Consider the following 23,046-nt stretch of genomic DNA (forward strand, 5'->3'; position numbering starts at 1 on the left):
TACACCCTCTGCAGTGAGGGGTAGACTGAATGGAGCATTGGTTGTGCACTTTCAGTGGGACTGTGGAGATAGAAATACCCAAGCACTTGTGGTTTGCCCATCATCCCCATCGAAAGGAATGGAGTGCAAACTGCACATGCTCAGCCAGTGCTCCATTCGTTCTGACGTCACTTTGGAGGACCTCACAGTGATGGGCAGTGGGGGACACGGGACACCCGTTTTCAGAATCAGTGGTGCTGATCAGTGGGGTTCTCACCAAGTTATACCCCATCCTGTGGATAGGGAACAACCCCTTTAATGTACGCACTGGCTGCTTTATTCATGAAACGTCTGCTCCGGTTCAGTTCCCGGTTGTTATATGCGGCCCCTGCTGCGACTACTTAAATCCTACAGCATCTGTTATGGGGACCAGAAGTTGGTTTATTTTCTATTCATGCCTATGAGAATTGCAATGTAAATATCATAGAAATGAATAGGACAAGCGACTTTCAGTCTGCTGTAGTATTTGGCTTATCACAGAGGCCGTCACACGGAACAACGGGGTACCAGACTATGGTTAAAGCATAAATAGTACCATAAGTGCCCTACTATGCACTTTTTGTCAACTGCTCCTTTAAGTAACTACCCAAAATATGAAAAAAGTACCACTTGGACCAAACGTGTTACCAAGGTAAAAGTGCTATTGAAGTATGTGTGGATACAAATGCAGCAAAAGGTTAAACCCGACACTTATTAGACTGTTTACATGGGTGAGTGCGATATCAGTCCGAGAAAATCATAAAACTTGAGATATTTTTTTTATGTGACTGCGAAAAAACAGATCGCTGTACATGTGATTTCCACACGTAAAAAAAAACATCACGTGTTGTTCCAATATTTATAATAGAAAAAAAAAAACAACGTATCATACTCATGCAAATCGCATGATATTCGCATGTGATGGACTTTTTTTTTTTTTTTTGCATACCCATAGGAAATAAGGGCCAGTTTTTGGAAATGGAATCCCATTTCTCTGGATGGTATAACATAGTAAAATACACCAATCACAGACAGCTGCTTCTGCTTAGCTGAGCACCTCAGCCAATCACAGGCAGCTCTCGCTGAATGAATGAGAGGTGAGAGCTGCCTGTGATTGGCTGAGCGCCTCAGCCAATCAGAAGCCACTCTTTCAGCAGGCGGAGACTTCACATTCCCACCTGCTGAAAAAACTGCTTTGAAGAGTCGAGGACAGCTCTGAAAGGACACGGCTGAGCCGCGGCAGCTGAAGAAAGGAGTGTATGATTTTTTTTTTTTTTATAACCACTTTACCTTGTTTTTCAGGGAAGGGCTTATATTTAAAGCCCTTCCCTGAAAAACAAATTACAGGGTGCCGGCAGCTGGATCCCCTACCGCAGCTAACAGCTGTGGTAGGGAATTCTTTATTCCCCGCAGGGATGAAGAATTCCTTTGCTGCATTTGTCACATGTGGCAGGTGCAGCAGAGAATTCTTTTTCCTCACGGGGATTAAGAAAAGACATCTGCTGCATGCGACAGATGTGTTCCTTATCCTCGCAGGGACACGTCATCAGCGGACAGGTTTTTTTTTTTCCACTTAAATTCTTGTTTTTCCAGGGAAGGGCTTATATGTAAAGCCCTTCCCTGAAAAGGGATTCAGGGGTGCCGGCAGCCCATTGCCTTCAATGGAGCCGCCGGCAGCAGCCGTGGCTCCATTGAAGGCAATGTAGGGACCTTCATACACGTGTGTTTTTGCACGTACATGGGTGCGCACCTATGTACGCACAAAACACGCTCGTGTGAAGCCACCCTTAACGTGTTAAGAAAACGTTCTGTGCCAAGTTTAGTTGCCTTTTGTTGTGTGAAGAGGAGATAATGTGCTGCAAGGAGTTCTCACACTTAAACTTTGCTACATCTGTAACGGCGCTACACAATCGCTGCGATATCACAGCTTTGTACATGCGCTTTTGTAGCGTCAGTGATGCATTCTTGTGAAAAATCTCACATCGCGTCGTTGCTACCAGGGATTTTCTCACGAGGGAATTAATAGGGGCTTGTAATGTTAAAATATGTATTGCATGAAAATCGCAGGTACGTGCTATGTGATGAACAAGGAGGCTCCATAGGGAAACATGGGCTACAAAACATCGCAAATCGCAGCTGTTTAGAGCATGGCGCAATTTTTTTTTCTAGCAACATAGCATCAGACAAAACATCGCTAGTGTGAGGGAACCCATTGGAAACCATGGGCTTCACATACATGTTTTGTAGTGCTGTCGCATCGCAACACGATCGCGCAATTTTGTAGCCCGTGTGAAAGCAGCTTAAATAGAGTTTACAGCAGTAATCCCCAACTTGCAGCTCCTTCACTTATTATAAAAGGCCCGAGTTATAATCATTAAGACTTTCACAATATTGCAAACATATCCCAAGTCCAGCCCCAGATGTACGCCAACGTAGAGGATATACAGTGGGTATAAAAAGTCCTCACACCTCTGTTAAAATGCCATGTTTTTGTCAAAGATGAATCATTTCAGATTTCTTTCCCCCCTCAGTGTGACCCGCCATTATCAGAACAAATCCATTGAAGAAGCAGATGAAATCATTTAGAGTGGAAAAATAAAAAGTTGTTGCATAAATTTGCACCCCCTAAAACTAATCTTTTGTTGATGTACCCTTTAACTTTATGGCAGCATTCAGTCTTTTTGTCCACTCTTCCTTGTAATAGCACTCCAAATCTGTCAGACTACGAGGGCATCTCGTGTGTAGTGCCCTCTCCAGGTCAAGCAACAGATCTTGAATGGGATTTGGCTCTTGGCTCTTGCGGGGGCATTCCAAAACTTTGATCTTCTGGCAAAGCCATTCTTTTTCCGATTTGGAGGCATGCTTTGTGTCGTTGTCATGCTGGACAGTGAAAATTCTTTTCATATTCCGCTTTTTAGCAGAAGCCTGAAGGTTTTGTGCCAAAATGGACTGATATTTGGAACTGTTCATAATTCCTTTCACCTTCCCAAGCCCCAGTTCCAGCAGCAGAACAGCCCCACACATAATGCTGCCCCCACCATCTTCACTGCAGTATGGGGGTCTTCTGGTAATATGCAGTGTTGGCTTTACACCAAACATACCTTTTGGAATTATGGGCAAAAAAGTTCAACTTGGTCTCAGACATAACACTTTCTACTTTTGGCAGACTTGATGTAGGTTTTGGCAAAACATAGCCAGGCCTGGATGTTGTTCTTTGTTAAAAAAAAAAAAAAAAAGGTTCCGTCTTGCCCGCCAACCCTACAGCCCAAACATGTGAAGAATACGAGAGATGGTTGTCACATACACTACACAACCAGTACTTGCCAGAAACTCCTACAACTCCTTTAGTGTTGTTGTAGGCCACTTGGCAGCCTCCCGGACCAATTTTCTTCTGCTCTTTTCACTAATTTTTGAGGGACATCCAGTTCTTGGTAATGTCACTGCTGTGCCAATTTTATTCCACTTCTTGATGACTATCTTCACTGTGTTCCATGGATCATGTAAGGTCTTGGGCTTGTTTTGGCCCCCTTCTCCTCACTGATACCTTCCCAACAATCAGATTCCTTTGATGTTCTGTAAGATCTTGACGGACCAACTAAGAAAATGCTAGAAAAATCCTCCAAGAAGAGCTGAACTTTATATGGGAGAGATCAGAATCCCTGTAAATAACGGCAGCGGAGTGCTGACTACTATATAAGAGGAGTGTAAATGTGATTGGCTAATTCTGAACACAACCACACCCCAAATACAAGAGCGTGTCAACACTTTGAAAAAAAAAAAAAAAACTAAAATAAATAATGTGGTTACATTTTTCCACAGATTTCAGTTTGTCCTTCAGTGGAATTGTACAGATAATAACGGGTCACATTGATGGTGGAAATAAATCTGAAATGATTCATCCTTGTTGGATTTTTAACTTGACAAAAACTCCGTGTAGACTTCTTCTATCCACTGTAATACCTCTTCTCCAAGGTGGGCACCACCCGTCTCTCAGTCAATCTGTGACGGGTGACAACCAGAAGCTCAATGCGCTATCAGATGTGACAGTCCGAAACTTCACACTAAAATATTTATCTGCAAGTGTTCACAAGTTTCCCGGTTCCCCGAGTTTAGTACGTCTTCTCCAATTCTGCTGCTTCAGCGATGCAACACATGAGTGAGGTAGTATAGCGGTGAACATACCGTACTGATAAAAGGTAATTCCCTTTAATCTTGCGCTTTTCCTGATTTCATTAACAGCAACCAAGAGTGTCGCTAAATAAAACAAAGAAGATATTATTGTATCCGGAGGACATCTAAAGTGATCGCATTTCCACTTAGATTCCAGGTGACATCAGAGACACACAGCGACACTAATCAGATGATTGACGGAGCTTTGTCAATCTCATTATTTCCATTACATCCCATTGAATCATTCAGGGACGCTCATACATAAATGGGACCTGTTCATTGCTTACAGGTTCACTCTTGGATACATCCTATCGTAAAGCTCTGCCTGTTATAGGTCTCTGCTTGACTGTGTAGGCTGGGCTCATCCTTTTTTTCCTTTAGTGTGCATTTCGGGAAAGCTCCCAACGTACACGCCAAATGTGTTGATAGGGGTCCATTTATCAGCCTTCATCTGGCCAGTATCCATCAGGAACCCCATTTCTCTGGATGGTATAACGTAGTACAATACATCATTTCATCCTGTTGAGTTATTTTTAAAAATCCTATCTATAAACGGATACCATATTAGCCTATGGGTGACGCATGCTACTGTAGTCATCCGTCTAACAAAGAAGTCTCAAGCTTTTCACGATGGAGACATTAGATGGATACCATTATAATCAAAGGGGACTGATCCATTATACAAAGTAGTGGCGTCTGTCACCCATACACTATAATGGTTCTATCATTGATAAACCTCACAAGGTACAGTATCTGTTAAACGGATTTCACATTAGTCTATAGGTAGGTTCGCACGGGGCGGACTTGCGGTGGACTTTCCATACAGATAATCTCTAGCGCATCCGTGTGTAAATCCACAGTTACTGTTGTGGTTTTGTTGTGTATTTTGCTGTTCAGCATATTTTCAACATATTTTGCTTGGGAAAAAAAAAAACCTACTGCGGAAATCTGCTCCCCTAATCCGCAGCTACTGCATTCTGGTGTGGATTTTGACCTCTCCTACTGAAGTTTATTGCAAAGATCTGCACGTTTTCTGCACCAACAGGGTATTCTTACCGTCTATTGCCAGCCACTCCGCTGTTGGAGCCTCTTTGGTGCAGACATACTTGCTTTAGGCAGCAGATGGCATCATTTATAACAGCAAAAAGAGAAAGCCTTTTAGGAAACCCTGAATCTAAAATCGGATTGGAAAGGGTCAAGGACATGTTCACAGGTAGCAGAAATGGTGTCGATTTTGACGCGGTGCCACAGGTGATATCACCCTTTTAATAGAAAGAGTGCAGTCTGCAGCAAATCTGCACCAAAATCCACACCAAAGCTTTGGATTTTGACATGTGAACATACCATCCATGATGGCCTCTGTTTAATGTATACTTCAGGAGCTTTTCCTGTGGTATACAGTAATCAGAGTCCAAAAACAAAAAGGTGAACCCGGCCTAACACAGCACATGTAATAGCACAAAGAAAGCCCCTTGCAGTACATCACCCAAGAATGACATTTCTAAGGATCCATAAAAATCAGTTTCGACAAGAATCCTACAGCAGAACTGATAAGGATACTTATTATTTTCCCCTAGTGGCAGTCTATACTGGAAAAAAAAAAACACATTCTAGCTAAAGAAAGAAGACCATGATATGTAGACGAGATTTCTTACCTCCTTCAGAAACTAATGATCCTGCCAGAATACAATACGCCTGCAAGGAGTAACACAATTCTTTTACTTTCTCCGAGGAGAGGCAGTTTGTCAGCATACAGTAAGGAGAGACGCAACGCTTACCCAAAGCAGGGACTCTATAGGGTGCGGATGAAGTAACCCCATGATGCCATGGTACCAGGACAGCCCAGAACCCATCATAAAAATGCCAACGCCACTGATCAGTGAAGCAATATAGCGCATATTGGTAAAGCCGTACCTGTGTGATAACAGTCAGTGTTAGTGGGTGGTTGTATGTATTTAGCAGTACAGTCCTAATATAAAGCGCCGCCAGCTCAGGTTACTATAACCCTGTAGTATCCATACTGCACAGCGAGTACAGACTTCTAGAAGAGGATTTTGATCCACTAGGATATTCTATTACATACAATGCAAAAATCAAAAAATTGGCCTATGAGCTATAGAGACATAAAACAAGAGCGCTCTGAGAAGAACACGAGTATTAAAGTGGATTGCTAATGCACAAACACCGGCACCATCTAACGGAAAGACCATATTGCATGCACAGGACTTGTTCACAATACTCTGTGTACCCGCTGCGGTCCCGCTGTTTGTGGTGACAGATTAGGTCACTGAAATTCTGAAAGTCAGGTGACCGCTGTAGCCACTCCTCGTTGCCAATGGTGCAAATGCAATGGGGCACATTTACTAATACTGTCCAATAGTTGACCTGCATCAGATTTATCACACTTCACTCTGCTGAATGATAAACCTGGCCTAACTTTAGACAGTCTAGCCTAACTTTGTCTATCATTAGTTGGCATAGTTTATACCAAAAGTTGCGCTAAAATTCTGGCAGAGTTTGGTGCATTAGGTACACCCCCTTTTCCACAAAAGCCTGTTCCTTTGTAGGACATGTTGAATTTGACTGTAATGGCACGTCTACATGGGGTGGATTGGTTGTGGAAGGTCTGCAACAGATATTCTGCATCAAACCCCCATCTGCACCATATGGTGTGGATTTTCAGGAATTCACCCCCTCATTGATAAACAGTGGGTTCCGCAGTGTAAATGTCGAAAAAATTAACAAGCTGCGAATTTAATTCCCGCACCACATGTCAATTTCTTTTTTTTTTTAAATCAAATTTTTTTATTTATTTTTAACACATCCAAACATACAAAAACAAATTGCCTGAGACCTTAATTACATCACATGTGATCCCGGCAAGGACGACGCCACACAGGTAGAAGTGCGAACCACGACAACAGTCTATCTAGCTTGGTGTGGAGACATCCTACTAGTAAAAGAAGACGGGGGGATACATACATCGGTTCGTGGGCGGGGAGGGGTGGGGAGGGGGGGGGGGGAAGGGCAGGACAGGGGGGGGGTCCAAGTGAGCTCATCAACGGCGCTGCCGCATCAACCAACCTCTTAGGGCGCTCTGTGACCTATCTGATCACGTATCCCCCTCCACAGACCCCAGACTTCTACAAATTTTTCATGGGAACCAGAGGCCCAGCCAGAGAGCTCCTCCAGGTTGTAAGACAGGTCCATTCTGTCCCTCCACTGACTCAGGAGGGGGGGAGACTTTTGTAACCAGAAAAGAGGGATAAGTGCTTTGGCCGCGTCAATTGCGTGGGCCAGCAATTTGTGCTTGCGAGGATTAAAGCTCCTCGTGGGCCTCCACAGAAACAGAACCTCAGGTGTGAGTTTAAAGTCTGGCGAGATCTTTTGTAACGACACAATGATCCCTTGCCAAAAAGCATCCAGTACCGGACAGCTCCACCAAATGTGTAGGTAGGTGCCCGTGTCGCCCCCACATCTCCAGCATTTGTTGTCAGGGGAAAGTTTGCGGTCAGCGAGCCACTGGGGTGTCCTATACCACCTGGCAAGAAGCTTATAATGGGCCTCCTGCGAGGTGATACAGGGGGAAAGCCCGTAGGCAAATTTCAAGATTATGTGTGTTTCGTGGGGTGACAATGTAATATGAAGCTCTTTTTCCCAGGAGTATAGAAAAGCTGGCTTTGCAATTTGTAAGGAAGAGGAGCAGGATTTGCGAATGAACGCAATTTTCTTGCTGCCTGTTCTACTGACCTTCACTGCCTTCTCAAAAGCAGTAAGAGGTCTAGATGATGTGAATGTCTGGTTAAATTTCTTAATCACTCCCTCAATCTGAGCCCGTTGGAGGAATGACAGTGGCTGGTCGGGCAGCAGGAACCCCACTATCTCTCCCAGTCCCAAGTGTCTCACAGCCTGGAGCTCACTAATAGATCTATTGCTAAGTGTCATCCAGAGTCTCTTCGTACAGGGGTCCGGCGGTAGTCCCAAGAGAGCTGGGATAGAGCCTATAGGAGTAATGGGAGAGGGTGTGGGCGCCAGTGTCTCCCTCCTCAGGTCCCACGCCTCGCAAGGTCCTCTCAGTAAAGGGTTAAACCCTTTGCTCCTATAAGTATTCTTCCTAGTGAACCACAGATCCGCCAATGCAGAGGTCCCGTACAATTCTGCTACCAACTGATATAAGAGAGGGTCCTCTCCAGTCAGGGCGAGTCTCTGCCAGTTACTGATATGGGAAGCTATGTAGTAATCATAAACATTTGGCATACCTATTCCCCCCTCAGCTCTTCCTCTGATCAGTAGACTATACGCCAACCGGGGGTTCCTCTGTCTCCAGATAAACTTTATGAACAGGGATCTAAGGGTGTCGAAGAAGCTGACGGGCAAGTGAACCGGAAGGGACCTAATCTGGTAAAGGACGATGGGGCGTATATAGGTCTTTATGAGGTTTTTCCTCCCAAACCAGGAGATGTACGGTACGTCATAGTTCTGGAGCAAGGACTTTATTTTGGCTAGCAGCGGGGGAAAATTTGCAGGGTAGAGATCCTCTATCCTCCCAGTTAGTTTTACTCCCAGAAAAGTTATTGATGAGCTGGACCAGGAGAACGGGGAGCCCGCCTTCAGCCTTTCGAACCTAGCCTTTGGAAACGCGACGCCCAAGATAGTTGATTTGTTGAAATTAATTTTGAAGTTCGAGAGTGCTCCGAATTGCTCTAGGCGAGTGATCAATCTCGGTATCCCACTCTCCGGATTTGTAATTGTAAAAATAACATCATCTGCGAACGCCGTGGCCGATAATTCACAGTTTCCTACTCTTAGTCCCCGAATCTCCTGGTCCAGTCTCACTTCCTGCAGGAGGGGTTCCAAGGCCAATATAAACAGGGAGGGGGACAACGGGCATCCCTGGCGCGTGCCATTACTTATTTCAAAAGGCGGGGAAAGGGTGTTGTTAATTTTTAGCCTAGCATGAGGTTCGGCGTACAGAGTAAAGATGGCCTCTACAAAGGGGGGAGGGAAGTTGAGATGTAGTAAGACAGATCTCATATGTCCCCAATCGACTGTCGAAAGCCTTTTCGGCATCAGTACTGACCAGAGCGAGGGGGATTTTCTTTGCGTTAGCATACTGAATTGCATGGAGAATGCGTGTGCTATTGTCCCTTCCCTCCCTGCCCCTCACGAAGCCAGCCTGTTCTCTGTTTACCAAGAGCGGGATATGGTTCTCCATTCTCCTAGCGAGTAGTTTAGCCCACAACTTGACGTCCAAGTTTATCAAAGAAATGGGCCTATAGCTGCCACACATCTCCGGGTCTTTGCCCTCTTTATGGATTAGCGTGATGTGGGCTTCCTGGGCTTGCCTTGGTAAAGATCCGCCATTCATGAGATTATTGAACAATTCTGTTAGTCTCGGAACAAGAATGGGACGTAAAGATTTATAATATACGAGGGGGAGACCATCTGGGCCGGGGCTTTTACCTGGAGGGGATGAATCAAGGATTTCGTTTACTTCCTTTTCTGTTACTGGGGCAAGTAGTGAGTTGGCCGATTCCCTCTCCAGTCCGGGGAGTTTAAGTTTTTGTAAGTAGTTTGCGATCTGGGTGTTAGATTTAAGGGTCTCTTCCAGATTTCTTGGAGGTCGCAAGTTGTAAAGCTGGGAGTAGAAGTGTTGGAATTCGACCGCAATGTCATTGGAAGAAGTGACTTTAGTTCCCGAACGGGCCTTTATTATATCTATCTGATTTTTTGCGCGGGCTTTCTTTATCTGTGATGACATATATTTACTTCCTCTGTTGCCTTGGACGTACACTATATGTTTTAGATGAAGACATCTTTTGTTAAATCTAGATCTCAGACATAAATTTAGTTCCTTCCTGAGCGCCGTCAGCTTATTCAGGTTTTCTTTGCATTGCTTAAGTTTAGTGGAGTACTCTAACTTCGCGATTTGCCCCAGCAAGTTGTCTATTTCCCTTTGTTGTAGCTTCTTTTTTCTGGAGCCTAAAGCTATTAAATGGCCTCTGATAAACGCTTTATGCGTTTCCCATACTAGGGCCGCCGACTGGTTTCTACCAGAGTTAAGTCTGAAAAATTCCTCCAGTTGATTGGAGAGCGTTTTCCTGTCGTCTTCAGAGTCTAAAAGGGCAGGATTTAATCGCCACCTCCACTCCTTCGGAGTGTTTGAGAGCCTTGTAAGGTTCACATGTAGCGGGGCGTGGTCAGAAATAGTGGTGGTATCAATCACTGAATCCACCAAAAAAGGCAGGAGTTCAGAGGCTATTAGCACATAATCGAGCCTCTGAAAAGAAGCGTGGACCTGAGAGAAATAAGTATAGTCCCTTACAGAGGGGGAACACTGGCGCCAGGCATCCACTAAGCCCAACTCAGAAAGGGCTCGATGTAGCTTCTTCAGTTTAATTTGTGAGATCTGTGAGCGTCCAGTTGATGAGTCCACTAAAGGATTCATCGTCAAATTCAGGTCACCCCCTAAGATGATGGGGCCCACTGCGAATTCTTTAAGGGTTTCCAACTGCCCAACCAGCCATGGAACCTGACCCGAATTCGGGGCGTAAAAATTGGCCAGGGTAATCTTAAAGTTTTGAATGTGTCCCCTCAAAAGAATCACCCTACCCTCCTCGTCAGTGTGCTGTGCTTCACAAGTGAAGGGTACAGAGCTATGGAAGAAGATAGAGACCCCCTTGGAGGCTGAGGTTATGTGTGAACTGTGGAAGCCCAATGAGAACTGTCTGCCCGGTAGGGCCAAGCACTTACCCCTCTTGTAATGGGTCTCCTGAAGAAAGGCGATTTTTGTACCATATTTTCGGAGAAGCTGAGCCACACTGTGACGCTTGAATGGGGAGTTGATCCCTCTCACGTTGAATGAGGAGACGCGGAGGAGCTCATTCGTCTTCGGCTGCTGAGAGAGAGGCATGGCAGACTAAAAGAGCAACCTAGAGTAGAGAAGGCTGACACGTGAGTAATTCCTTAGTTTTTTATATGAGCTTTCTGAATCGTAGAAAAAGCGATAAGGGAGGGAAAGGGTAAGCAAGGGGGGGAAAGAGACACGAGGAAAGAGTAATACGAACTCTAAATATGTGAACGAGTGATCAACAAGACCAGTCAGTCCAAGGACGGTCAGTGGAGGCGGTGAGCAGTACGATAAACTCCTCCAAGGGAGTGACACCGGTAACAAACGCCACCAGGCAGAGAAGTCGCACTGCACCAAGCCTGTCCTGACAGATACCCCTGGAGGTCTGAAACATAAAGCATAAGCAAACATTTAAACTTTCAAAGGTAACGGTTATCAGAGTCGAAACGAGAGAGTCAACCGCGAACCTTGTGAGCCATACGAGCGGCCGGACAACCACAAGTCCGAACAAGTCCATCCGCTTCACGGAACCAAAAGTCCGAACACAAAGACCTCCCGGCCGTTTTCAACATTTCAGGACGGATTAGAAAGGGTGAATCACCAGACTTTCTCCACGGGCTCTGGGTAAAAGCATCCAACCAAAAAACTGCTGCTAACTGTTCAGTCGCCCGCGGGTGTGTTGTCCCGACTCTTCTTTTTTTTGTTTCTGGGAGACTTAGCGGGACCAACTGATGTCCCAGTAGGCGGGGAGGGAAGTTTTGGTAAGTCAGGCAGTCCCGGGAGTGGCAACCAACTCGGGAGGTCCAGCGGCTCTATTTCAAGTAGTCTCCAGCACGCCTGCAAGTCCCCAGGCTCTCTGATATTTATCCTGTGACCCCTGTGGGAGAAACCTAGGCCGAATGGAAACAGCCATGCATACTTGATATCCTTTTCTTTGAGTATCTCCAACAGTGGGCGAAGCAGGCGACGTTTGGTTAAGGTGGTAGGGGCCAGGTCCTGGAAAATCTGCAGAGGAGTCTCGGCATATTTTAAATTTCTATAATTTCTGGCGGCTCTCAAGATGGCGAACGCGTCCTGAAAAGACAACAATCTGCAAATTATGTCCCTAGGAGGATCGGTGTTCGCCGGGAGGGGCCTGAGGGCTCTGTGGATCCGTTCTATTGATATTGGGGTAGCCCTTTCTGGACCAAGCAGGGAAGAGAAGATTTCTTTCGCTACCTTAGAAAGACTTTCCGTGGCCCAGGACTCCGGGAGTCCCTTGATACGAATATTACACCTCCTATTCCTATTCTCCAAGTCCTCCTGCATCAGGAGGGCTCTGTTGAGGTGATCCTGGTGCATCTGCAGAATCTGGGCCATTTCAGAAGCGTGGCTTGTTAAAGAGGACGTGGATGTCTCTAATTCCTCTACTCTTCTCCCCTGGTGTCTCATATCTTCTTTTATCTCCCCCAGCTCAGCCATTATAGGTTGCATCGCTTTCATGATTAAGTCCTTCATGAACCCCTTTGACACTGTCTCCCCATCTTCATTATCGGAGCTAGCTCCCTCCTCCCCCTCCTTACTGTGAGCTGCAGCCGGCGCCATCTTGGCTGGGAACAGCGGTGAGCGAGGGCTTTTTTCTTTAAGAAAGCGCTGCATACCGGCTTGTCCTCCGCTTCCCCTCGGTGTCCCAGCGTGTTCCGCGGCTCTCTCCCTTCCGCCTCTTCTCATTTCGCTGCTTGAGGAAGCTGCTGTGACCTCCAGAAGGTATCTTGCCGCCGGAGCTCTGCTCTCAAGCGGCCATTGAGCACAGCGGTCAGGCTCCGCCCCCCACATGTCAATTTCTGCATAGGTTTTGTGTTTTTTTCCGCAGCGCATGGACGAGATTTTGAGAATGTCATGCACCATGCTGTTACGGTAAAGGGCACGGATGTTCCACGGAGAGGGTTCATGGATATAAAAGCACCAAAATCCATGAAAGAAAATCCTGAAAGTCCGTGGTAAAATGGCAGGTAGTCTTCATTGCATGTATGGACACACTGAATATATCTTCTAAGGGGTTCTGCGATAATTGAAAGTTTTTCCCTATCCACAGGATAGAACAAACCCCACCACCATCTCAACAACAAAGTTCTGGGGCGTCCTGAAGTGATGACAGTGATGGCCACATATGCCAGGTGGTCCTTCCATTTATTTCCCAGGGGACGGCTGCAGAGAGTCGAGTGGAGTGGCACCCCGCATGTGTGACTGCCGCTGCCCTCAACTTAGGACGTGCTGTAGACCTTTCTCAATGGGGATTCCCAGCAGTCATTCCCCATCTACAGGATTGGGGGACTAACTATCAATCATAGCACAAGCCCTTTATCAAGAGCTGTCCAATCAGTACGGATCCCATCCATATGGCCCACTGGAGCATATGGATATCCCAGAGGAGGATTCCTTTGCTCAAGACCCCACTAGGTCTCCATGCATACTTGAGCCATCCATATAATCACACCAATGGTCATTGGCTTGAATAAACACATGTAGCAGATATGAGAGTTTGCCAGAGGAAGTTGTTTGGGGGTCTTGAGAGCATCTGTCATGTAACGTGTCATCTGAGACCACCATTGCAAATCTTTTATATCCGTTGGTAATCGGGATGTTTAGAGTTATTGTATGGCCTTACGTACAGCCATGACAGCATTTTGTACATGTAGCATTAAGACCTGCAGAAGTCCGCACATTATAAGCTGGCCATTTAATACAGTATTGTGACTACATGCCCTTTTCGGAGTTTCATAAAAAAAAAGTAATTTCATTCTGTATATTCTTCTAATCCCTCCCTGCAAAGGCTATTTAGATCTAATCTTATTACTTTAATGTTATGCACCACAGCTGCTGATGAAATTGATTTAATCCCTTTTTTTTAATGCATTCAGATGTTTAATGAACAGGGCAGTGTTTAAATATTCGCCGACTACCATCCTGAATTTAATTCCTCTTGTCATTATGAGCAATTTCAGATATGTTTTGATACATGAAATACATTTTCCTAGTTGTAATTTTACAGCATTTAGAAGTCCAAAAAAGCTGATAATTATTATCTGGCAAGAGGCTGGCAGCGCTTCCGATGCCTCATACCAGGGGGGCTGCTTGGCAGGTGTGAGGGGCAGAGGTGCGCGCCCTGTCCTCTGCAGAACGTTACGCCATCAAGTATAAACTGGAGGAGGGAAGGAATAAGACGTAGTGGACGCTGAGAAATGTACAAGCCCCGAGTCTAAAGGCAGGCAACTGATGGGTAAAACGGGGCATATTAGTCACATTAAGGGATTTTTTTTCCATTATCCTTGTACATAGAATAGGGGTTCTGTGTTTTAAAGAGACTTTGCAATTTCTACCATTTTAATATCAAGTATATTCAGATCTGCAGCTCATTACGGGGCGCTGCTGAAGCGGACTAAGTTGAGGTGCAATAGTCTGCAGGGGAGCAAGAGAGGAGCAACAGCAGAGTCCAGTGACCGAGAAGAAGAGACTGCATGGAAAGCACAGGGGACACTGGAACCGGAGTATGCTGGCTGCAAAGAGGGAAAGGACATCTGTGTTACAGGCCTGACCTGGTGGGAGACAGACTGATACAACCAGGAACGGAGGAGTACAGAACGGTTGAGTGGCACTCCTGACTCGGGACAAGCCCGAGTAGTTCAGATTGGCAACTTCCATAGAACAGAACTGTGAGGCCGGCCTCTATCCCCATACTAAGTGTGCACACCATTAGAGGCGTTATTAGGTAACCAACGGGCCTGTTGAAGTAGCTACCGTACTGCATGGAGGAAATTATACGGCTGAACGAACTACCAGTATGAGCACTGCCAAGTCTGGACTGGGTAAATACACAGAGCAGTGTGTGAGCTGGCACTAAGACATTTTCAACTGTCTTCTAACTCGGTTTCCTATTGGATGGCACTAATAAGAATAGAGTGTGCCAGGCTACTTTAAAGGGGATTGTTTAATTGCTTTATTCTTCCCCTAACTGTTCACTTTCATTTCTTCGTTCTTGAAAAAAATATTGCACATTTTGGTTACTCCATCTGCTGCATTGTATCCTGTACCTGCAACCCAAACCACATCATATAGGGGACTTATCCTTGTGGTTGTTTTACACAGGATGAGCCGTTGGGCAAACGATGCCCCTCACATCTTAGTGATGCTCGTTCTTGTACCGTTACAGAATGGAGTCGGGGCGGGCCGGGGAGCATTTTCCTCCACCCACCTCTATTCATAGTAATCAGACAGTTTTTTTAAAAAGTGAAGGACTGCTGTTTACACCGGAACGACACGTTATTCAGTTTTCTGAGTGCAGCAATTCTCGATCAGTCGCTGCATTCACACGGTACCATTATCGTTCAATTTCCCACAGGAGCAGAGGAATATGAATCGTCCCGTGTAAAAGGGCGTTTAGAATAGGCCATCACTATCAGATCACTGGGGTGGGGCATATATCTATTTGTTAGCCTGGGGTCACGCGGGGCGTATTCCCGGCGGAAATCTGGCAATTTGGCCGCATGGAAAAACTACAAGATTTCCGCCAGGAGTCCGCGGCTTCAAAATCCATGGCACTTAGCTGCGGGTTTTGAAGCAGCCCGGCCGCTCGCTCTTGCATTGCAGCCGGCGCTCCCATAGAGGAGAGCGCGGCCGCAACATAAAAAAAAAAAAAAAAAAAAAAGAACCTGCTGCGGCCAGCAAATCCACGCCGCCGCCGCCGCGGGTTTGCCGTCCCATGTGGACAAGATTTCTGAGAAATTTTGTCCACATGGCTGGCCAATCCCGGGATTTGCGGCCACAGACGGACTTTGCGAAATTCCGGACGGAATTTCCGCTGCATATCTGCCCAGTGTGAACCCAGCCTTAAACTTTCAGAATTTTCCACATTTCTGCTTATAGAGGATCTAAAACTACAGCAGATAAAAAAGTAGATAAAATAGAACTAAAAGTAGATAAAATAGAAAGAAATCAAACAAATAAGTTAAAAATATTAGACTTGGCCATGTATTTGAGAACGATCCAAAATCACATGTCCGAGTTTTAGGACAAATATAAGCAAAAATATGGAAAATCCTGAAGGATTCATAAACTTTAAAGCACCACTAAGTATTCATGTACAACATGAGTCTCCTGCAGTTATTTTGAGGGGGAGGGGGGGGGGGGCTATAGAAGGTGCACAGACACAATGGACATTAAAGCTCTGTTAACATCAGACGCATATGTAACAGTAGTGCCCAATATAGAACACTATAGGCAGACACTGCCCATAAACTGCCACGATTACAAGGGAATGTATCATCAGGAGAGGACCTGTTGTACAAATCAAGTTCTTATGTTAAACATATATATTATATATTTATTTTTTTGGAGGGGGGTTTGTTCATTTCTTTTTTTTCGATTTTTCAGTCACATTCAAAATTTTTAAAAGATCCTAAAATCCTGCAGTTTTCATGCTGTGATATGCTTTGTTCTGTAGAGAAAAGCTTGGCAGCAGGCATCTCACTAATATCACAGGCAGCATTACACTGAAAGGTAGCACCTTTATATAGAGAACACAGGATCCATCATTCACAATAGGCGATGGTCACAGCTCACCTCCTCCCCCTCCCTGCACAATGACCTCTGTGCAGATTATAGAACAGGCCAAGAATAGTCTCCCACAGAAGTCAATGGGGCTCTCCTGTCCATTTTGTGAACGGCCCACGAGGCTGCTGTAACGTATATCTCTAAATGCTGTTAATTAGTCAGAAAATTTAAAAAAAAAGATTAGAAAAATGGAAATGGTTTCATTATCTGCTTTTACTTAGTAAAAACATACAGAGCATTAAAAAAAAAATAAAAATAAAAAGGTATAACATGCAGAAATATGTTTTTTTTTCGTGGAAAACCTGAAAGCACTGTTGGCTACGCTTCCTTACTCTGTATAAAGAAAGAAAAAGGAAAAAAAGATACACCAGCCCAATGGATCCAAAAGGACACTTCTGTTCTGGCCTCAGTTGGGGGAATGCGGGCCTATTGATATGTTGTACATATACTTTGAGACAAACACAGCGCTCCAACGTGATCAGGTGAACCTACTGCTACAACTGTCTTATCCCATATGCCTTACTGGTATAGATAAGGGACAATACAGAACAAGTGTTGGATAGCGGGAGGTGCAGGACCCAGCGATCAGGGACATGCTCATCTGCGGAGTTTAGTCTGTGACCATAAGGGGGAGCGATCAGGGACATGCTCATCTGCGGAGTTTAGTCTGTGACCATAAGGGGGCATGGTGGTTCTTCTATAATTACCCTTTTCATATTCCCCATATTTTAGGACACTGAAGTAAGGCTGTAATGTAACAGCCCTTCATTTCGCAGTCATACAAGCCTCACCTGTCCGCAGGCAGATCTGTCATGGGGGTGGATCAAAAACAGTCCAGTAGGTTGTCAACTTTAGACAACAGGCCACTATTTCACATGTTTAGAAACCGCTGACGAAACTCTGGATCTGACAATTGTGTCTGTCTTTACAGCAACAGCAATAAAACATGCAGAGCTACTGGTGATGGAGACAGAGCCCAGACAGATCACATGATCGGCGAATGGAGTCCGTCGCGGAGCTCCTGCCATCTGTCGTATGACTTCTGGTTTAGGTTATCATAAGCCACAAGGCAGATGTGACCAGATCATATGAGAAACAGAACTTCACATTTATTCTCTACAGATCTAAACAGTATTCAAGTAAACTAATAGTAAACGGTCAATGACCAGAAACGAGTCAATATCTGTTCTTACGGGTGTCCAGGATCCGGCGTCCGTACCGACTGTGCAATGCCTAAAGCCAACAGTGCCTGAAAAACACAAAAGGGGGGAAATTTTGAGTTCATGCACCAACACAAGGCTCAATGTGGATCTGACCGTTACACCGACACGTCCGTTTTAGGAAATAACTCCCCGTGAAATAATTCCTCTGTTAATCCTCCTAGAAATGTATGAATAAGTTAAGAGTTGGGGGGTGTCCCTCCACGCATCGTCCAATCAGCCGGCGCTATGTAGAGACACACCCTTAGACAAGAGGCACGGTGACACCCTGAAGTCAACTTAGTTAAAACTTCTAATAAGACTAAGGGTGCGTTAAGGCCGGTGTCACATCTGCGTTGGAAGCTCCGGTCAGAGGTTCAATCTCAGATCCGGCACAAAATACCGGAAGAAAACGCGCCGCATGCGTTTCATGCGATGCATTTTTGCTCCCATAGGGAAGAGTGGGTATTTTCACACGTGTGTGTTTGCAAGTGCGATATCAGGCTGAGTTTCCCGTGTAAATTCACCATAACAGAGGAACGGTACAATTGTAACATTATAAAAATTTATATGAAAAACACACAAAAAAACCCCAAAAAAACCCAGTCACAGGCTTGCCATCCAGCAAGAACCTGTACGATAATGTTCCATGTAAAAGGGCCCTAACTTGCATTTTATTACCATAGTAGCAGCCAGATACAGAGAATTAGTCCTTAATATGCATGATCTGCGGCTCGCCACGCCAACTCCGCCCTCTTGCCACCAATTGACAGTAATATGCAGAGAGCAGTCAATCTGTGGCTTGAGAGAAGGGTGGGCAGGGTTTGCTGCAGATCATGTATATTAAGGACTACTTCCTGTAGACCGCTGTCTGGCTGCTGCTACTAAAATGCAAGATTCTCCCAAAGTATTGCACAGATACACATGGCAGACATATCATTGTGATCAGCATGCCTGTCACTATGATATGCTGCCCTCAGAGGGGCCTGTGGGAAGATGGCGAGAGCGTCTCTAGAAAGGGAACCTGTCACTTGGACCACCACCATAAACTTTGCAGGGATGACCATCATGGACATAAAGCACCTGACAACTGTCCCGTGTAAAAGGATCTGCAGCGCTGTCTGTATACTTCTCACACAATTCCCGGCCAATACAACCAGTGAGCAAAGGGATTTTAACATTAACAGATTATCTGCCCATTAAAAAGCGCATACAATAAATGTCAATTGGCATTCGTTCTGCTGTTGACATGCGACAGATTAATAATATGATCATTTGTCCCCAGCATGTCCCCTGCTTACGCTCGGATATGTGTTGCCAACTAGGGGGCATTTCTTTGCCCATATAAATGATGCAAACAAGCATTTGGTCGTTTATCAGTTGATCGGCCTATGTAAAAGTCTTAGAGGCCCACTCCAGCAAAAAACACATTTTGCTATCCCTGTCTCCTCTGTATATTGGGGAAGGGAAGGAATGGACTTGATATTTGTATAGCGCCAACTTAATTTGCAGCACTTTCAGGTATTTATTCACCATGTGAATACTTATTTGGCAGAAGAGGCAGTTTAATAGCGGTCCAGACATTTTATGCTTTTCCTAGTAATATATAGAACTTTTAAAAGGGGTTGTCCGATTGCAAAGTATTGATGGCCTATCCCCAGGATCAGTTAACAATAGTAGATTGGTGGGGACCCGGTCCCTGGGCACCCGGCTGATAAGCCATTTGCCAGGCCAGTGCACTTTGCGTGCTAAACTGAATTCTGCAGGAAGCAGACTGCACCATTCTTACGGCAGTGACAAGGCTTGGTATTGCAGGCACTGAAATAAATGGAACTTTGCCTGCAATACCAAGCATGAACACTTCATCAAGAATGGGGCTGTCTGCTTCCTGCAGAAATCAGCTCAGTGCACAAGTATGCCAGCCTGGCAAAAAGCTGATGAGCAGGGAGTTCCAGGTAATGTGACCCCCATCAGTCTACTATTGAGGACGTATCCTAAGAATAGGCCATAAGTAAGTTTACAACCGGACAACCCCTTTAACCACTAGGCCTCACTTGTAAGCACTTGCTATATTAATAGAAATTATGTACAAGAGTGTCAAACCAAGCCAGATGGTCAGATCACCTGGAGAATGAAATTATAAGCAAGCTTTAAACTTTATATTAGGTTTCCAGTTTTTTGTTATATCCAATTTCTATACACCTTGTAAGAGTGTAACTAGTTGTAAGCAAATGCGAACTGTTGCCAGATCTCTTCTAAATCCGACTTTTAGACCGGGTCAACATTGAGGAGAATCCAACACAACATAAAAGTCATTGTGATCACTCCGAAGTGGTCAATAAAAAGGCTTACTTCCCTCTTCATGTATGGCATTCTCTTCACACAATAGAAGGTTATTTTGTTATTGCCCTACAGTATGTGCTGGTGTCATTGTATGTACTAATTTACTATGGTCGCCTGGAAGGACATACTGATACTAGATACAAAGTAATACAATAACAATGACATCACTAGGATAAACCAGGAAGAGCAGCAATCTGCACAAAAGCCCAGACATTTCCCTTACCATGCAGTCACTTCAGGAAAAACGGCGCCATCTAGTGTCAATATGCAGTCATTACATATATGGCTATATTAAAGGGGTGTTACACTTCTACAAATAAAGGTTATTGTTTGAATACAATTTTCAAATAGAATTTGAGCGTTTTTAAGATCTATGCTTGCGGTGACGCAACCAAATACTCCATGGTTTACTTTGAGAATTAACCCCTTCACTGCCAAGCCATTTCATTCTTTCTTCCCCACTTTCAAAAATTCATAGCCTCTTTATTTCTCTGTTGACAATCACCTGCGGGCTTGCTTTTTGCAGGACGAGTTGTATTGATATCACTTAATATACCATATAATATACTGCAAAGCTTTTAAAAAAAATTCCAGGTGGGCTAGAATGAAGGAAAAAAACCACTGTTTTGGGGGTAAGGAGTGGGTGCTGTTCTTATGGCGTACATAACCCACCAATACCACCATCGCAGCTTTATTCTGCGAGTTTGCATTATTACGGAGATACTACATTTAAAGTTTTTTGTTGTTGCCCTTCTTTTTAAAAGATAAAATATATTTGCCTTGTCGCCATCCCATCCTCTGACTGACAAAACTCATTTTTACATCGATGCACGTAGTTTTTTTTTTTTTCGCGGGATGACCTGTACTTTCTATTGGTAGCATTTTGGAGTGCATATGATTTTTTGATTGTTTTTCATTACATTTTTTTCTTGAAGCAGGTGACCAAAAGAATGCAAAATCGGGTACTCTTTTTTTTTTTTTTTTCTCCCCTGATGGCATCCACCATGCGAGATATATAACGCGCTATTGTAATAGATCGAACATTTACAGATGATACCAGATTTATTTTTTGTAATAACTAAAGTGCACTTGAACTAGCGATCATCTGATCATTTATTCAATATACTGCAATACTTCAAAATTGCAGTATATTGTATATTCAATAAAGTTATGTCTCAGGCTCGTCATAATAGTCAGAAATACACAGAAACCCTGTGTGATCTCATTGTGTGGAGCTGTTGGGGAAATTTATCAGTCCGTCTAAGTGCCATCTGCATCTAAATGGTTAATAGCTGCAAGCAGTGGAACAAAAGTGGAGAGCATAGACCTAATTTTTTTATTTGACAGCATTCTACTGCTTCGTAAAAAAAAATGTAAAGTTGCTGTACAACCCCTTTAATAATAATTCACCCCAATAAAAAATGTTCTAACACTATAGGTCAGTTTTACCCCAACTAGACTAGTGGTATACGTTAACGCTTGCCTCTTACCTGGTTGCATGTGTCAGCTAAGGAGTGAATAGCTTCAGAGAACATACTAGCAGATCCGGTGTACACCCAGGCCAAAAGCTTAAAGAAAAAGTTTAATCCATTTCTACGGATCAAAGAAAAACATAGAAACAGATCGGGTTACTCAGTCTTGTTACTGACATACAATGAAAGTATAACACAGCAAGCAGTGGTCCCTTCTCATTTCAGGGACCACCTAGTGTACTATATAACAGAGTAAAGCCCCACTGAGCCACTAGCATCCACTCAACCACAAACCGAGACTAAAATATACTTACATACAAATAGCTACCATCACAACTTTTCCGGGACCCTTCAAGAACATGGATGCTGTACTTAAGCGGGGCTGAAAGCAAACACACACAATGGATTCAGAACATAGATTAGTCAGATATTACAAGACAGCGAACTGGTCCACTATTATATAGTGTACAAATAATAATAATAATAAACTTTATTTGTATAGCGCCAACATATTCTGCAGTGCTTACATAGACACGGTGAATACAGAAAGACAAAAGTACAAAAATTACAGAACCACGGTTACATAGTAATCAATTGATGGAAACAACAGGGGTGCGGGTCCTGCTCTAACGAGCTTACATACTACAAGTAATGGGGTGATACAGACGGTAAAGGGGCTGGAGATGTGCACAGTATGGCGAGGTGGAGAGTGAGGGGTGATATACACATAGACAATGGTCAGAAACAGTATGACTGCAGGAGCGGTTTATGATGGCTAGCAGGGATTGCAGTCAGTAGGTCAGGGAGCATGTTATCAGGCGGCATACAGAGGGGTTTGTTTAGGGAATGCGGTATGCCTCCCTGAAGAGGTGCGTTTTTAGAGCACGCCTGAAGTTCTGCGAGTCCTGGATTGCTCGGGTAGCCTTTGGTAGTGCGTTCCAGAGGACTGGTGCTGCTCTGGAGAAGTCTTGGAGGCGGGAATGAGAGGTTCGAATTAAAGGGGCGCTCAATCTGGTTTCGTTAGCAGAGCGGAGAGCCCGGGCTGGTTGATGGATTGAGATGAGGGAGGCGATGCAGGGGGGCGCTGCACTGTGGAGGGCTTTCTGGATGAAGGTGGCGAGTTTAAATTGAATTCTGTATTTAACGGGCAGCCAGTGCAGTGACCGGCACAGGGCAGAGGCGTCCGAGTAGCGGCTGGACAGGAAGATGAGCCTGGCTGCCGCATTCAGGATGGATTGGAGAGGGTAGAGTCTGGTGCGGGGGAGGCCGATCAGCAACGAGGTGCAATAATCGAGCCGGGAGTGGATGAGGGCAACAGTAAGCGTTTTTAGCGTCTCCACAGTGAGAAAAGAGCGGATTCTTGCGATGTTCTTGAGGTGCAGCTGACATGTTCGGGCCAGAGATT

At 44.7% G+C, this 23,046-nt stretch overlaps 1 protein-coding gene across 2 annotated transcripts in view; it reads right to left on the minus strand.

The window, feature by feature from the left end:
• SLC30A9 (solute carrier family 30 member 9) overlaps positions 1–23,046 on the minus strand; it is a 123,845-nt gene that overhangs the window by 31,649 nt on the left and 69,150 nt on the right. The window contains exons 8-13 of one of the 2 annotated variants that reach the window (XM_066573139.1): positions 21,956–22,023; positions 21,660–21,762; positions 17,821–17,876; positions 5,967–6,102; positions 5,844–5,883; positions 4,201–4,272 (exon numbers count right to left, since the gene is read on the minus strand). In XM_066573139.1, the coding sequence (XP_066429236.1) occupies positions 4,201–4,272; positions 5,844–5,883; positions 5,967–6,102; positions 17,821–17,876; positions 21,660–21,762; positions 21,956–22,023 (475 nt within the window). The remainder of the gene's footprint in view (positions 1–4,200; positions 4,273–5,843; positions 5,884–5,966; positions 6,103–17,820; positions 17,877–21,659; positions 21,763–21,955; positions 22,024–23,046) is intronic. The other variant, XM_066573140.1, reaches the window with a different exon arrangement.

The sequence above is a fragment of the Eleutherodactylus coqui genome, chromosome 7, assembly GCF_035609145.1.
Source record: "Eleutherodactylus coqui strain aEleCoq1 chromosome 7, aEleCoq1.hap1, whole genome shotgun sequence".
In the NCBI taxonomy this organism is placed as follows: Eukaryota; Metazoa; Chordata; class Amphibia; order Anura; family Eleutherodactylidae; genus Eleutherodactylus; species Eleutherodactylus coqui.